This window comes from Trichechus manatus, unplaced genomic scaffold (genome assembly GCF_000243295.1).
Source record: "Trichechus manatus latirostris isolate Lorelei unplaced genomic scaffold, TriManLat1.0 scaffold00194, whole genome shotgun sequence".
In the NCBI taxonomy this organism is placed as follows: Eukaryota; Metazoa; Chordata; class Mammalia; order Sirenia; family Trichechidae; genus Trichechus; species Trichechus manatus.
This window is the reverse complement of record NW_004444130.1, coordinates 559,844-576,145: the sequence shown is the minus strand read 5'-3', so window position 1 is coordinate 576,145 and position 16,302 is coordinate 559,844. Positions and strand designations below refer to the sequence as shown.

The following is a 16,302-nucleotide window of genomic DNA, read 5'->3' as shown; positions in this document are numbered from 1 at the left end:
TTGGTTTTCTTGTCTTTTTCAGGCTCAGCACAAACACTGGGAATTGGCTGGGACCAAACTGGGAGACATAATGGGTGTCAAAAAAGAGGAAGAGCCAGATAAAGCTTTTACAGAAGATGGCAAAGTGGATTACAGGTAGGCCATCTCAGGCCAGCATTGTGTTCCCCTGAAGACTGGAGGCTGTCAAGGGCAATGGTGGTGAAACTCATAGAACTCATGGCTTGTAAATAAGAAGATGATATGATGTCACTGAGTTTAAGGCAAAAATTCTTACATCCCTTCTGGCGTCTCTCTTCCATCGTCTTCAGCTTTTCCTAGATATGATTCCTACCACCACCATAGCCACTACCATAGGAGTGCTTCCTCCATGCCAGGCAGCATTAAAGCCTTTTCAGTAGTCACTCATTGAATTTTAACAACAGTTCCATGAAGTAAGAAATAAGTGCTATTCCTGTTTTTCACATGAGGATGCTGAGATCCAGGGAGGTTAAGTAACTTGTTTGAACTCACCCAGCTAGTAAGTGGCAGAGTTAGGATCACCCCAGGCAGTCTAGCGTCAGAGCCCATGCTCTTAGCCACTCTGCTCAACTGCCTGTCACATGTTCAGTGAAGGAGGCTGGGTTTTGCTGTCTTCGATTTCAGTTCAATATAAGAAGAACTATTTTTAACAGGTTCAAAAATAGAAAGGGTTGTCTTATCAGGTAGTGACTTCCCCGTTCATAGGGGCATTTAGCAGATGTTAGATAACTGCTTGTTGGGATTCCTGCATTGGGCAAGTGGTTGGACCTAAATATCCCTTGTGAGTCTCATTCTTTGAGCACTATGAGGGCCTGTTGAACTGTGTTATGAGTTAACAGTTCTCTGTACCCCTGTGAGAAATGTTCCAAATGAGAAGTTGGTAATACTGATCAAACTTTGTCAGTCTCTGGTTAATATAATCCCTTAGGCGTCATTGTGAGGTGACTCGGGGGACTGAGTGAAATTAGAAATAGGAGGCTTGACTGAGCTTGGTGTAGCTATGATGGAAGAAAGTCTCCTAGGGGAGGCGTAGTTAGGAAGATTGCATAGACTCACGGAGCACCGAACTGGTATCTTTTTGCTGTGCAGTCTAGGGATGTGTACATGTGTCAGATACTTGAGTGCTTTCAGTAGGAGTTGTAGGAAAATATTAAGTGGGTCTGTCCTCATAATTCTTTGAAAATGAAGCATTATAGACTGCCAAGAGGAGGGAGGATGTCTGACCTAAATAGGAGTGTTCTGTGAGCATAACTTCCTGAGAAGACCATTGTGGCTATTTTAGCCCTGTAAGTGTTGTGCTGAAGTAGCCTAGGGGCATATTCTGTACAAGTTAATAACCTGGTGATTTCAGCTCCTCTCTGGTCAAAGTCTTTTTAGGTCAGAGGGTTTACCCACTTGATAATCTGTAACTCCTTTGATCCATATTTAGCTCTGTTTGACACTGGGGTGTAGAGTGTGTTGTGGATGATGGATTCTCAGACAGCAGTTCCAGTCCCTTTGGCCTGAGGAGAAGAGAAACATCTCTGACTACCTGGTTGCTCTAGGGTGTCAGAGATTTATTGCTTCTTATAGAAGTACTCATGCTGACTGTAGGAAGAAGGGTGGTAACCCAGTCAGGAAGAAAAATAGAAGGAAGTCATGCAGGGGATTTAGGCTGCTGTGTGTTCTCAGGACAGAGCAGAAGTTTGCGGATCACATGAAGAAAAAGAGTGAAGCCAGCAGTGAATTTGCAAAAAAGAAGTCGATTCTGGAGCAGAGGCAGTACCTGCCTATCTTTGCAGTGCAGCAGGAACTACTCACTATTATCAGGTAATTCTACCGCCGAGCCCAGGAAGTCCGATGTGGAATCAGATGTCTACATTGTCTCTGATGTTTGTCAATAGCTCTTTTTCTTTTGTGCATTGCGTCTGATGGAGAAGGGAAATCATTACTTTTTCTCTAACCTGGGCATTCTGGACAACACTACATAAAGTAAGCAAGATGATACCACTTGTAATTCACTTGTTTAAACCTCACTGTATTCTAGGCATTTTGAATTCTGTCTCGGTATGAGGCTCTTTTCCCTATGAAATCCTTCTCTCAGCAAGCATAATCTTTGGACAGCTAGACATGGGGACAACAGGTAGCAGAGTCATCTCGGAGTCTTGGATTTGGCCTTCCACTGGGTTGATTAGCCCTTTGCCTCTTTCTTGTAGAGATAATAGCATTGTGATCGTGGTTGGAGAGACAGGGAGTGGGAAGACCACTCAGCTGACCCAGTACTTGCATGAAGATGGTTACACGGACTACGGGATGATCGGGTGCACGCAGCCCCGGCGTGTAGCTGCCATGTCAGTAGCCAAGAGAGTCAGTGAAGAGATGGGTGGAAGCCTTGGTGAGGAGGTAAGTGGACATGAAGGTGAGCCATGGAGTTTATTGCCTGACAGCTTCTATCTATTTATGTTGAAGCGGGTCATTTGTTTAGATGTTAGTATGTGCTGTGCTAGTGACAAGCTGGTGGTTAGTTTCAAGCAATCTCTCTGATCTCCCAGGTGGGTTATGCCATCCGCTTTGAAGATTGCACCTCAGAAAACACCTTGATCAAATACATGACTGATGGGATCCTGCTCCGAGAGTCTTTGCGGGAAGCCGACCTGGATCACTATAGCGCCATCATCATGGATGAGGCCCACGAGCGCTCCCTCAACACTGATGTGCTGTTTGGCCTGCTCCGGGAGGTGAGGGCTGAGGGGCCCTCGTTCCTCTGTGTCTGTGCGGCTCTGACCAGACCACTGCTGGTAGTTGGCAGCTGAGGAGCAGCCAAGTGGGTTGGGTCTAGTCTACAAAAAATGAGGGGGTTTCTGACAGACCGTAGTTTGCCCTGAGGCCTGTGGGTTGCTGGGTTCAGATCTAGTTTTGTAGTTGAGTCTGTTCTAGCTCAGCTGAATGACAGTTAAGTTTTCTTTTGGCTCTGTTTCCATCTGTACAGTCTTCCGGATTACTGTGAATCTAGTATGCAGGTTCATCAGCTTTGGCGTCTGTTTTGCTTGGAGTAGTGCTAATGGACTGGAGGGAGAAAACCCAGGGTCCTGATTTTGGGGACGCCTCTGACTGTCCTCTCCTTTTAGGTGGTAGCTCGACGCTCAGACCTGAAACTCATCGTCACATCAGCCACTATGGATGCAGAGAAATTTGCTGCCTTTTTTGGGAATGTTCCCATCTTCCACATCCCTGGTCGCACCTTTCCTGTTGACATCCTCTTCAGCAAGGTACTGAGGCCTCCGTTTTTTAACTGGTTCTCTGATGAGAAGCTAGTTGCAGGGCATTGAGCAGGGTACTGAGTTGGGGAGGATTTTGTGGGTATGGTGGGGCTGCTGGGGAGGCCTGCAGTCCCAGGGCTCGGGAACAAAGGACTGCGCTCTGGGAGAGGTTTTGTTTCATTGTTTCTTGGGAGCTGCAGTATGGGGCTCAGGGAAGCACCAGGACTTCTTGCAGGGCCTTGTGACCACCCCATCCATGGGTGCGTCACCCTGAAAGTTAGCAGGCTCCAGCCCCAGACAAGTGGCTGGGCCACTGGGTTCCGGAAGGATGTCTGGCCTGCACTCCTGAGACGTGGCCTCCTTGATGGCATCCCTGCTGTGTTTCAGACCCCACAGGAGGATTACGTGGAGGCTGCAGTGAAGCAGTCCTTGCAGGTGCACCTGTCGGGGGCCCCTGGGGACATCCTTATATTCATGCCTGGCCAAGAGGACATTGAGGTGGGTGCCTTGGTCATGACTGATAAACGAGTGTATCCTGTCTCCAAGAGTTTGGGGCTCCAGTCTCTCACAGTTCCACTCTGTGCCGTTAGGTGACCTCAGACCAGATTGTGGAACATCTGGAGGAACTGGAGAATGCACCCGCTTTGGCCGTGCTGCCCATCTATTCCCAGCTGCCTTCTGACCTCCAGGCCAAAATCTTCCAGAAGGTGTGACAATAAGAACGTCTGTCCTGGTTCCCCACCTTTGTCCCTCGTACCCCCCAAAGGAAGGCAAGAGAGACTTGAGCTCTTAATTAACCTCCCAGGGAGAAGCAGAAAGGATGGTACTCTTCTGGCAGGGGGCGGGGTGGGGGTGGCCTCTGCCCCCGTGAAGTCTTTTCTCATCTGACGCACTTTCCCTCCCTGCACGTCTCCTCTGCTCTAGGCTCCAGATGGTGTTCGCAAGTGTATTGTTGCCACCAACATTGCCGAGACATCTCTGACTGTAGATGGCATTATGTTTGTTATCGATTCTGGTTACTGCAAATTAAAGGTACGAGAAGACACAGAGTCGGGGCCCTAAGTCTTCACCCAGAGCGAACTCGGGTGGGAAATTCGGTCCTGGGTTCTCAGCCCTGGAGTGAGGGATGCACACGGAAGTGGTGGTGTTATGTAGGGGACTAACAAGTATGAGTGCTGATTTTGCTATGTGCTTTTTTCATCTAATCCTTATGATAATGTGATGAGGTAGATAATGTAAATAACAGTAGAGATCACAGAGCTGGTATTTATGGGTTTAGGTGTTTCTTGAGGCTCCTGGTTCCAGAAGGATGCTGGCCTGCATTGCTGAGGCACTTCCTCTGCCATGCGTATCAATCACGATTTTTCTCTCCTTGCCTCAGAGCTGCCTCCCTTTCTTTCCCCTACTCTGTCCTCAGACAGTTCTTTGCTGCCTACCCTTCTTAGGTCTTCAACCCGCGGATTGGCATGGATGCTCTTCAGATCTACCCCATCAGCCAGGCCAATGCCAACCAGAGGTCAGGGCGAGCTGGCAGGACGGGCCCAGGTCAGTGTTTCAGGTAGGAGCCCTGTGCTAGCCTGCCTTCTGGGGCAGTGCTGGGATTGCTGGATGTGCAGCCTGGGTGGGGCTGGTGAGGCAGGGGTGGGCAGGGATCCAGCAGGGGGTGCTGGCCCGACAGCTGATCCCCAGGCTTGGGAGGTTGATGCAGGTACCCTACAGGTCGCTCTGAGATCTGAGCGGCCTTGGGTCCTAGGCAGACCTATGTTGAGTTCCTGCAGTGGAAGTTCAGTAATTACAGCAGGCCTCTCCTCTTTTCAGAGTATAAATTTCATCAAATTATATCACTGGTTCTTTTTTACTTCTCCAATTATTTTCTTTTTTGTTCTGATTTTTAAAAATAACATTCATTATAGAAATTGAAAATACTGAATATAAAGAAGGAAATAAAACTCAGTCATAATTCTAGTCCCCAGGTTCATTGGTTCCAGAAATGAAACAAGCATGTAGGATGCTCCAGCTGAAGAGCTGAATTGGCAGGACTGAGTTTTGAATAGGTTCAGCATTGTGATTAAAAGTGCGAGACGAGGGTAGGAATAAAAAATTCTCCTCTCTTTCTGAGATTCCACCTGTGCACACGTGATCTTCCACTGCAGGGGTCCCGGGTGGGCAGCCTGGCCTTATAAGAGGCTCACCAGGGCAGCACGGTGGTGAGTGCAGCAGAACCAGGGTCTTCTTTCACCTCGGCAGGCTCTACACCCAGAGTGCCTATAAGAACGAGCTACTGACCACCACAGTGCCCGAAATCCAGAGGACCAACCTGGCCAACGTAGTGCTGCTGCTTAAGTCCCTTGGGGTACAGGATCTGCTGCAGTTCCACTTCATGGACCCACCCCCGGAGGACAACATGCTCAATTCCATGTACCAGCTGTGGATCCTCGGGGCCCTGGACAACACAGGTGATGTGGCCCTGGAACCTGGAATGGGCTCTGGGGTTTGGGTTTTCACTCTCTTTGCCACCCCATTCCCGCTGAACGTCTGGACATGCTCCTCTCTCCTAGGTGGTCTGACCTCTACTGGGCGACTGATGGTGGAGTTCCCACTGGACCCAGCCCTATCCAAGATGCTTATTGTGTCCTGCGACATGGGCTGCAGCTCGGAGATCCTGCTCATTGTCTCCATGCTCTCAGTCCCGGCCATCTTCTACAGGCCCAAGGTGGGAGAGGGTGTCCAGGATCTCAGGGCATGTTTTGGAAATTTGCAAGAACCTTTTTTTAATCTTCTGATATGGTTGTGCCTGAGCCTTCACATTTTAGAATAAATATTTTATCATAAATTATGTTTATTTCTCTTATAGCATAAGAGCAGTACGTTAATATGTTTGCAGTTATGTTTTGATAGAACCTCTGGGATATGTTCAGTGGGCCTAGATGTTCCCTGGGCTTAGAGTAAAGGTTCTTTTTCTTTCTTAGGGCCGGGAGGAGGAGAGTGATCAAATCCGGGAGAAGTTTGCTGTCCCTGAGAGTGACCATTTGACCTACCTGAATGTCTACCTGCAGTGGAAGAATAATAATTACTCCACTATTTGGTGTAATGATCATTTCATCCATGCCAAAGCCATGCGGAAGGTGGGGGCTGTGGCCCAGAGGAGCAGGTGTGGGACAAGGGGTGAGACTGAGGGGAAAGAGGGCTTCACCCTGCTGGCCCTGTTTCCCGTTATAGGTCCGGGAGGTGCGGGCTCAACTCAAGGACATCATGGTGCAGCAGCGCATGAGCCTGGCTTCGTGTGGCACCGACTGGGACATTGTCAGGAAGTGTATCTGTGCTGCCTATTTCCATCAGGCAGCCAAGCTCAAGGTGAGCACAGGGAGTCGGTGGCTCTGTGGCCCCTCCCCTGGCCTGATGTCTACGCGAGGGTGAGGTCCTTTTGCATGTAGTTCTGTAGATCTGGGCTTCCTCCCAAAGCCTGTGTCAGGGTGGTTTTAAGGGATGGGGAAGCTGCCCAAAGTAGCAGAGTTTCCCTGACATGCCACCTGTTGTGTCTCTTCCTTAGGGAATTGGGGAGTATGTGAATATCCGGACAGGGATGCCCTGCCACTTGCATCCCACTAGCTCCCTCTTTGGAATGGGCTACACCCCGGACTATATTGTGTATCACGAATTGGTCATGACTACCAAGGTGAGTCTCTTGCAAGACTGCTGGCGTGATATAGGCCCCTGCTGGGCCAGGCTGTTAGCTGGGGAGACTTGAGGTTTTGCTTTGAGGGGAGTTTGAGGTTGGTTTTCAGCTGGGGATTGGGGAAGCTTTATACAGAGTTAACTCTAAAAGAGAGTGACCTCAGCTGTGCCAGCAGGATTGTTACTTAGCTGCTGCCTGGGAAGAGCTCCCCCTTTTGCTGTCATTAGGAAGGTATTCTGAGGGGCTGGGCCTTTTTTCTTGGATACTAGGGGCCATTTTCTCAAGTGTGGAGGAATTCGGATGGGAAAAGGGATTAAAAGTCCTGTCTTAGGGGCATTTCTCTGCCTGTTCCAGCCTCACAGGCTGGGCTAGGGCTCCTTCCCACTTAGCTGCTAATAATTGTGGGACCACTCTGGGGAGGGACAACCTGAAGCATCGGTTCTTCCATGACCACTGCTGCTGCTGCCTTTCTGCCTACAGGAGTACATGCAGTGTGTGACTGCTGTGGACGGAGAGTGGCTGGCGGAGCTGGGCCCCATGTTCTACAGCGTGAAGCAGGCAGGAAAGTCGCGGCAGGTAAGGATCCTGCAGTCATCAACATTCTGTCAGTCTCATTTCACTTATTTCCTCTCCCCGCCAGCCTGTCCACACACCCCATTTATTTTTCTGGAATGTAGTAAAGTATATCTCATATATCATGCATTTTACCTGTAAATAAGAATGTATTTCTAACTAAAAGGGCTGTTTTTTGTTGTTTTTTTTTTAAACTTTAAATATAACCTCCATGCCATTATCACCCCTAACAAGTTCATTCTTTAACATCATTTATGTCTGTAGTCCTTATTCACATTTCTCAGATTTCCCTATTTATCTCAAAGACAGCTTTTTAGGACTGGTTTACTTGAATTAGGATTCAAACATTGTAATTGGTTATTATTGTTTTAAGTCTTTTATTTTATAATAGTCTCCTTCTTCACTCTTTTTAAATGACATCAATTATTGGAGAAACGAGGTCACTTGTCCCGTAGACTGTTTCCTATTTTGTATTTGGTCAGTTGCTTCCTCATGGTGGTATTTAATGTGTTCTTCTATCCTGGGTATTTTCTGTAAGCTAGTAATTAACCTAAAGGCTTGATTAGATGAGGTTCACTTAATTTAGGGAAGGGTGCATAGATGTACCGTGTGTACTTCCTTTAGAACCCATCAGGAGGCATGTAAGGTCTGGTGATCCCACTTGTAATGATGCTAAGATTGATCAGTGGTTCAGGTGGCGTCAGCCTGATACCTCCATTATCAGTTCTCTATCTACCCCTCAAGGTTTCAGTGTCCGTTGATGACTATTACATAGATCTATCATTTGGGGTTGTAAAATGTTGCTGGGTTTTTGCTTCCCTCCCTTTCTCAGCATAGTCCTCTCAACACTGGACCTGCACACATCTTCCTTACACTTATCCTTTCCAGCCAGATGGTAGTGTCTTTCCTATTTCCTGTAGTTTCTGGCATAGTTGTGAACGCGATTAAAAAAAAAAAAAAGTAAGTACTTACTGAATTGAGTGGAGTGTTGAGGCATGACTGAGTCAGGTCTGAATTTTTCCAGTTTCCACCTTGAATCAATGAAGAAAGTGGGCTTTGGCCTCAAAAGCAAAGGTGGCCTTGGTGTTGAGGCAAAGGATCATGTGGCTCCTGCTTCTGAGACCTGGCCTGGTCCACACAGTGCCTGGGTTTGCAGCAGGGAGATGGGTGCAGACAAGGCCCCCTCACCGATGGTCCCCAGTGGGCTCAGCTAGTGCCCTCTTCCTCTCTAGGAGAACCGCCGTCGGGCCAAAGAGGAAGCTTCTGCCATGGAGGAGGAGATGGCGCTGGCTGAGGAGCAGCTGCGAGCCCGGCGACAGGAACAGGAAAAGCGCAGCCCCCTGGGCAGTGTCAGGTGAGCCCGCCCCTGGGAGGTTACCAGACCATCCTAATGGGCTCACCCTGGCGGAGTATGCATTTCAAGGCCTGAATGCAGGGTCATGACTTAAGAGAAGTTGAATGTGTGAGGAGTAAATGGGTGATAGAAGCTGATTGTGTGTGGGTGGTCCTGTGTGGAGGTGTGACAGACACAGGGCAGGTACACATCTGCAAGTCCTGTCATTGTCATGTGTGATCAGGGCCTGAGTGGCTTGGGTACAGGGTGGGTCTTACAGCTTTACTGACAGCTAGGAGCTTGGAAACTACAGTGGAGGGGAGAGAAGAGAGCCTTGGGTTTGTATGTCTGTGTGGTACTGGAGTGGCGGCCTGCAGAGGCAGGTGGCAGGCTACGTCCATAGCTGACCTAGGGGATAAGAAAGGAGTAAAAAAAAATCTATCTTGCCACATTCCTTAATGGAGATCAGAATGAGGTAGGCTTCCTTTATTTTATTCTCCTGCTTCCAATCAAAAATGGGGAAGGAAAGTGGAGTAGAAATGTGTTGGGGGATAAGATCCTTCAGCCCCACAGCCTCTTCACACACCAGTTAGAATCAGCAAGGCTTAACCTGTTCATCCTACCCTGTGTCCTGGGTTGAAGTGAGGAGCAAGTGTTTCCTAACCTCTTTTCCTCTGTCTAATAGGTCTACAAAGATCTATACTCCAGGCCGGAAAGAGCAAGGGGAACCCATGACCCCTCGCCGCACCCCAGCCCGTTTTGGGCTCTGAGCTGTCCCTGGTAGAGGATGGGAGCCAGGTATTGTCCTGAGCCCTCTGGCTGGATGGCCTGAGCCTCTGGACAAAGCCCCCCTCATCTGTATACTTTCATCTGTATACATCCGCTCGTGGCCCTTGGGCTCTGCTGCTGAGGAAAGAGTTGTTCCTCAGTGCAGGCACTTGGAAGGGGCCAAGGCTGCTGTCTGGCGCAGCAGAGCAGCTGAGAAGCTGCCAGAGTGAGAGGCACCCAGACCCATCACCTCCAAGTAAGCAGCCTCTGGGATGCTTGGTGTCTAAGTGACTGGTGTGACCATGTCTTTTTTAATCCTCGTGTAAAGCAGTAAAATAGACCTAAAGGGAATTGTAATTTGGTCATAATTCAGGATTTGGAGATAAATTTATTGTTTGTAAAATGTTATTGCACTTCAGACTGTTTCTTTTTCCCTCGCTGCCCTAAATCATATGATAAGGAGAGGAAGGGCAGAACCCCCAACCTGACTTTCCTTTGATGGATCTTCCTAGAGCCTTAGTTCTGCCCTTAGTTCTCTAGGCAGTGCCTCCCAGAGGAGGGCTTGGGAGGGGGGGACACAGGTGACAGGGAAGGAGACCTGAGACTGGCCAGGTACACCAAGCAGTGGGCGATGATATTAAGCACTCTTTTTATGTCTTTTGAGGTAGTTTTTTGGATATTTGGCCCTTTTGTGCCAGCCATGGTTCTTATTTAATGACTCCCTACAGTTGGGCTTTTGACAGGTATGCTGGTTGGGGCCGAGTCATCAACAGGATTGGAGGTCAGAGGTACCTTGATATCACACCGGTGCTCAAAGTGAGCTCTGTGGTGCCTGGCTCACTGTGCTGACTGTTGGTTCCAGTCCCTCTGGGATTTGAGTTTTCATGTATTATAATTCTCAACCTAAGGGAAAACATAAGTCAATTTTGTGGAGGAGTTTGGAAGCCAAACTTTGTCAGCACCAGCTATCACCTCTGCTATGCTTCCATTCCTTTTCCCTCTGACCTCCTTTATTGGAAATGCAGGTGAAAACAGACTTTTCAGGGCTCTGGAGTGAAAAGAGAGGAGCCCTGGTGGTGCAGTGGTTAAGTGCTCAGCTGCTAACGGAAAGGTCAGTAGTTTGAACCCACTAGCTGCTCTGCAGGAGATGTGGCAGTCTGCTTCTGTAAAGATTTATAGCCTTGGAAACCCTATGGAGCAGTTCTACCGTCCTATAGAGTTGCTATGAATTGGAATTGACTTGACAGCAGTTGGTGGTGTGAAGAGAGGGCTTCCAGCTGCATGGCTGGGAAGCCTTATCTTGGCACCAGGTTGAAGGGTGAGGAGAAGCTATTTGCCTGCTTGGCAGGGAGGAAATGGGTGGGTATGTAAGCTGCTTACAGACTCAGGCTTGGGATGCAACAGAATAGGAAAAAGACTGAAGTTCCAGTTAACGGCTTTCTTCCTAACAAGCTGTGACCTTGGTCACAAACTCATCTTCAAGTTTGTTAGATTAAAAAAAAAAAAAAAATGAGGCCAGAGAGGTTATGGTCCAGTCTAACCTTCTAATTTAAAAGCAAGGAACACCTGGTGAGGGACATGCTTGACACACAGGAGCCACAAGATGAGTAAAGAGGCTCACCCAGCCCTGCAGCTCTACCGGAATCTTAGCTGATATTGAGGTTTCTGCCTAAGATTTTGCCTGGACCTGTTTTCCGGTGTTTTCCTTTTAAATACAAACCCTTTCTATTCAGATCATTCTAGATTTCCTTCCAGTTTTAACACTCTTTGAATCTCACTGACTTTTTCTCAGATGATAACCAGTTCTTTTTCTAGAAGGGCAAAAGCATTTCTGTGACCATAGTCCTGTGGCCTGTCACTAGACCCGGGGCCCCCAAAGTGGACTTACAAGTCAGGTTTGATGATTTCAGACTTCCTGGTGTGAGGAAATGGAGTGTTGAACTGGACAGTTCTGTGGAAGATAACCCTGTGTGGGGTTTGGGGGGTTTTGCTTTCAATTCACTTGCATTTATTATTATGTGCCTGGTAGATGGGAACAAGATATTCTAGACACTAGAAGTGTCGGCAGTTGAGAGTCTGAGGTTGAGAGAGGGAGCTCATTCTGGGGACCCCAGAGCTTGCTTGACAGGCCTTTGTCACAGCAGGAAGCTTTCTCCTCAGTTTGGGCTGCGTAGAGAAAGCTCAGAAGGCTTGTTCACATGTGGCAAAATGATGGTTCAGGGAGCTGCCCTCTTCTCAGGGAGAGAGGAATAAGGAACTTCAGTAAGGTGAGCTGGGGATGTCTGATGTTTGCTCTGGATTCCTTGAGCTCAGGGGGAGAAGAATTATACTCTGGATTTGAGGAAGATCTTCCATGAAAAGGATTCTGCTGGCACCAATTCCCAGAATCTGAGCAATGTCTTCCCACTGGGTGGTTGAAGCATTTGACTAAGTCCCATTTCATAGCCATTTGTTTTTAATATAAACTGTTCAAACCACTTTTTGAGAACTCTCTGCTTTGGTTATTTCTTAAACACTCAGTTTCCCTGCTCTTCTTCCTGTCTCTTGCAAGCTAGAGGCTGGGTGACATGGATGTTTTTCTGGCTTCCTTGCCCCATTGCTCTGCCATAACTGACTACCTGCTTTGCTCTGGTATCATTACCCCACAAGACAACTTTGTAAAAATTTGCAAGACAACTTTGTAAAAATGCACAGCATTTGAAGTATCCAGATATTGCCATTTGAACCAACATACATGAAACCTTTTTGTAAATTACAGAGATAAAATCCCTTCTTAGTAGGCTGTACAATTAGAACTTTTGTTTGACTAAATGGACCACTAACTAGAACTAGGAAGCAGTTTCATTAGAATCAGATTCTTCAGTATTTGTTTTTTCTAGAAAATATACCCTTATTCTAAACCGAAAGGGAGAACATCGTCAAAAGAGGATAAACAGACAATAACCATCACAACGAAACTACCAGAGACACCAGTCACTTCCTCCTTACACCGCACTTCTGGAGAACTTGCCCTTCCCACGTCCTGGTGGGGGCATCCTATGTAGTATGTTGCTATCAGCAGTGAATTTTTTTTTGTTTTTTATTTGGCCAAGTTGGGAGGCAAGACTATTTAAGAATCATTGACAACCAGTGCTGTTTCTTCCTCCACTCTCCCTACGCCCCCCCGAAATGAAAACTCTTCCCTTTCTTTCTCTTACTTTACCCTAGTATGTATTTCTCTGAATTTCCTACACTAGACATATAATTTGTAGACATGTACTCAGTTTAAGAAAATCCTACTATAAAATAGTTTAGCTGTCCTTGGAGTTTGTTATAATGGAATTTTACTTGTATTGAGCTGGCTGGGGAAAAACAGTTGTAAAAGGAGGAGTGGAATATGATGGCCAGGGAGAAAGCAGATGGCTATCTCTCCATCTCATATTTGGAAAATGCATCACTTACTTCTCTTCCTTTCATTTGGGTCTCAGGATTACTTTTATTCTTGAGGTTTTTATAATTAAAAAAATTCCAGATAGAGGTGGAAAGAAAAAAGGAGCTAATCATCTCTTGTTGGTTTAAAGACAAATGCAGATAATCCAGAAGCTTGCAATATAGGGAGTTATAGCTGCCCTATATGAGTAAAAGGGACCTGTATCTTAGAATCTGGAGAAAACAGAGATGAACACATTGCTGAGTGCTTGAGGGGGCAGAGATGTCTGCAAGGCACCAGGAGCTCACCGAGACTGCTGTGCTCATGTCTTTATTTTAGAGTTTGGGCCTGGAGATGATAGTGTGGTTCCAAGGCTCACTTCACTGCAGGAAGTGGACAAATCTCAATAAAGTGTTAGCATCTTGCAAAGTAGGCTGGGACCCTGATACATTTCTGTAAGAGCCGATCCAGGTAAAGAAAGAGATGGGAACTCGCTTGTCCTTTGGAAAAACATGCGTGGAAATGATGCTTAGGGCAAGGCGCTGGTTCTAGCAAAACGAGGAACCTGAGGGAACAGGGAGGAAATGACAGTTTTGATTTGAGGGGAAATTAATGGTGATTCCTCAAGGACTGGCCTCTTGACCAGGCAACTCTGTTGTGGGGTGACTTCTTCCCTCTGGGGTAATAAGGAGTTTACAGATGGCAGGAAACATAGCTGTGCAACCGGGCTGTAGGGGACCAAGGTCCTCTTGTGGGGTTCCCAGAACACATAACAGGAAGAAGATGTCTATTCTGCCTGTTCTCTTGTACTGACACTCCCCAAAAGGGACTGGGGCTGGGGGTAAGTCTCAGGTGTGAGGTGCTTGAGTATCATCCAAGGTTCTTAGATCAGAGATCAGAATGTATCTTAATTCAGCTTCTCACTCTGCATATGAGGAAGCCATTATCTTTGAAGTCCACAGTAGCTAAGCACATGACTCGAGGTCATGCAAGACCTGCTTTCTTCTCCCTATTTGAATTCTCGATCCAGTGATGTTTTTAAAAATAATATCATGCTTTTGTTATTTTTTGACACATGAGACTAAGAAAAGACATTGACAGTAGAAAAAGATAAGTAGGGGACCTACCTGAGCAGTGGGGCATCCCCACTAACTTGCTGTCCATTCTTTGGCCCAAGTCCTGGGGCATCCCCCTCCAGCCCATTGCCCCGCACACTTTCCTCTCCCTTTGTAAGGGCTCCATTTTGTTCAGGAAGCCAAGGGGTTTGCTGTATAATTTTGGTTGCCCTACGTTCAGCTTCTTCTCCTGTATCTCACTCTTCAGCTTCTTGTTTTCCTGCTGCAGATGCACCATCACATTGTGGAGGTGGCTGTGGGAAGAGAGGGAAGGGCAGGTGGGTGTTTGGTCTGCTTTATCTGCTTGCTTCCCTGCTGGAAAGACACATAAAGGTGTCACAGGAAAAAGGATCATGAGTGCCCAATTCCTTTCAGAGCTGGGGCCCTGTTATGGATTGAATGGTGTCACCCAGAGATATGTTGAAGTCCTAAATCCTAGTACCTGTGAACGTGACCTTGTTTGGAAATAGGGTCTTTGAAGTTGTTATCAGTTAGGTTAACATGAGCTTCTACTGGAGTAGGGTGGGTCCAATCTAAGTGGTGCCCTGATAAAAGAGAAAAGACACAGAGACAGACAGAGGAAAGACAGCCATATGAAGATGTATCTTCATGCCAAAGAATGCATAGGACTGCCAGAAGCTGGGAGAGACAAGGAAGGATCTTCCCCTAGAGCCTCTGGAGAGAACGTGGCCCTGCTGATGCCTTGAATTTGGACTACTAGCCTCTAGAACTGTGAGACAATAAATTTCTGTTCTCATAAGCCACCCAATTTGTATTATTTTGTTACGGCAGCCCTAGGAAACAAACACAAGCCCTCACACAAGTTCTGTGGAAACAGATGCCTTTGTGCGTCCAGTGGAAGGGGCCCAGGCCTGGGGTTGGGTAGACCCAGAAGTAGTACTTCTGATTCCGTCACCTTTGTGCCTGTTTTCTTATCTATTAGATGGGGACAGTCAAGCCTGACATGCCTGCTTGGGTTAATATAAGGATCCAGTTATACAAATGATGTAAATTTGACCAGAAGAGCCAGAAAGCCATTAGGAACCACGACTCTGATGTGTCGTTGCTGCTTACGGCCATGCCTCGGAAGCACTTTCACCTAGTTCTGATGCCAAAGTCCACGTTTTGTCCGATTCCCTGTGCTGAAGGGTTGGGAGCACAGGAGATCCTGGCTCTGTTGGGAGCTTGGGTGAATTACTTACCCTCATTTTATGGATGAGGGCACAGATGTTGCGATGTAGTACAGAGGGAAGATAATTTAGCACATTTCCTGTGGCTCAGTAAATTAGTATCTATAGTCATATTCCACCCAAACCAGAGTTTAGAGCACAGTGGATGATAATGGGCTCTGGAGTCAGACTTCTCAGGTTGGAATTCTGGCTCTGCCACATACTTGTTGTGAGACCATGAGTAGTTATTTAGCTTTCAGTTTCTCTCTGTCCTCCTCTGTAAATGGAGATTATGGAGTATAACTTCACCAAACTCATGACCTCTGATGAGGATTCAATGAATTAATACATGTAAAGCACTTAGAATAATGTCTAGCACATGGTAAAGAATAAATGAGCTATCATTATTATTAAAAGATAGTTTTCTTTGAAAGAGGTTCAAGCAAACTAAAGAGTGTGAAACAGACTTTCTGGTACTTGGCACACTATAAGAAAAAGTCTAGCATTCTCTGCTATCTTAAGATTCTGACATATCACATGGGACTAAGAAAGAAGACATGACAGTAGAAAAAGACTTTTTCTTCTAGTTAAATTCTTCCAGAAAATGCTTCTGTTCTAATGAAAAAGTTCATGGTCTTTTCTAGAGTAAATCAGATAAAGATTTCATCCTCAACCTCTTCTCTGGGCATGCTTTACCTCTTGCACTCAGCAAACCTGGTGGCTTTGAAGACACCTGTAACCCTGTAGCCCCTCATGTGATGGCCACTCCAATTGCCAATAGGCCTGGAGGTAGGGTCCCAGCATTGTTCTCATTCCCTGGCTCTCTGCCACTCTCGCTGGTGCCACTTGTGTCAGCATCCTCAGGGCCTTCAGCATTCCATAGACTGTCCACCCTATGTCCTGACCTCTCAGTTCCTTGACCTCCTCACTTCCAGTGATCTTATCTTCCACCACAACCTGGTCACCCCTCCTAAGGTAAAAGTCTAGAACAGAGTTTTCCAA

General features: G+C 47.0%; 2 protein-coding genes across 4 annotated transcripts in view; one reads left to right on the top strand and one right to left on the bottom strand.

Moving 5' to 3' along the window:
• DHX38 (DEAH-box helicase 38) overlaps positions 1-11,120 on the top strand; it is a 21,909-nt gene extending 10,789 nt beyond the window's left edge. For all 3 annotated transcript variants that reach the window (XM_023741868.1, XM_023741867.1, XM_023741866.1), the window contains 17 exons: positions 23-135; positions 1,690-1,827; positions 2,214-2,400; positions 2,550-2,735; positions 3,126-3,266; positions 3,645-3,755; positions 3,848-3,964; positions 4,182-4,289; positions 4,703-4,815; positions 5,505-5,713; positions 5,816-5,970; positions 6,227-6,382; positions 6,477-6,611; positions 6,808-6,933; positions 7,414-7,509; positions 8,739-8,860; positions 9,525-11,120. In XM_023741868.1, coding sequence (XP_023597636.1) covers positions 23-135; positions 1,690-1,827; positions 2,214-2,400; positions 2,550-2,735; positions 3,126-3,266; positions 3,645-3,755; positions 3,848-3,964; positions 4,182-4,289; positions 4,703-4,815; positions 5,505-5,713; positions 5,816-5,970; positions 6,227-6,382; positions 6,477-6,611; positions 6,808-6,933; positions 7,414-7,509; positions 8,739-8,860; positions 9,525-9,609 — 2,298 coding nt within the window. In that variant the 3' untranslated portion in view covers positions 9,610-11,120. The remainder of the gene's footprint in view (positions 1-22; positions 136-1,689; positions 1,828-2,213; positions 2,401-2,549; positions 2,736-3,125; positions 3,267-3,644; positions 3,756-3,847; positions 3,965-4,181; positions 4,290-4,702; positions 4,816-5,504; positions 5,714-5,815; positions 5,971-6,226; positions 6,383-6,476; positions 6,612-6,807; positions 6,934-7,413; positions 7,510-8,738; positions 8,861-9,524) is intronic.
• Positions 11,121-13,353: 2,233 nt separating this feature from the next.
• PMFBP1 (polyamine modulated factor 1 binding protein 1) overlaps positions 13,354-16,302 on the bottom strand; it is a 29,220-nt gene continuing 26,271 nt past the window's right edge. Inside the window, exon 17 of the mRNA XM_023741865.1 lies at positions 13,354-14,385. Within this exon, the coding sequence (XP_023597633.1) occupies positions 14,067-14,385 (319 nt within the window). The 3' untranslated portion in view covers positions 13,354-14,066. The remainder of the gene's footprint in view (positions 14,386-16,302) is intronic.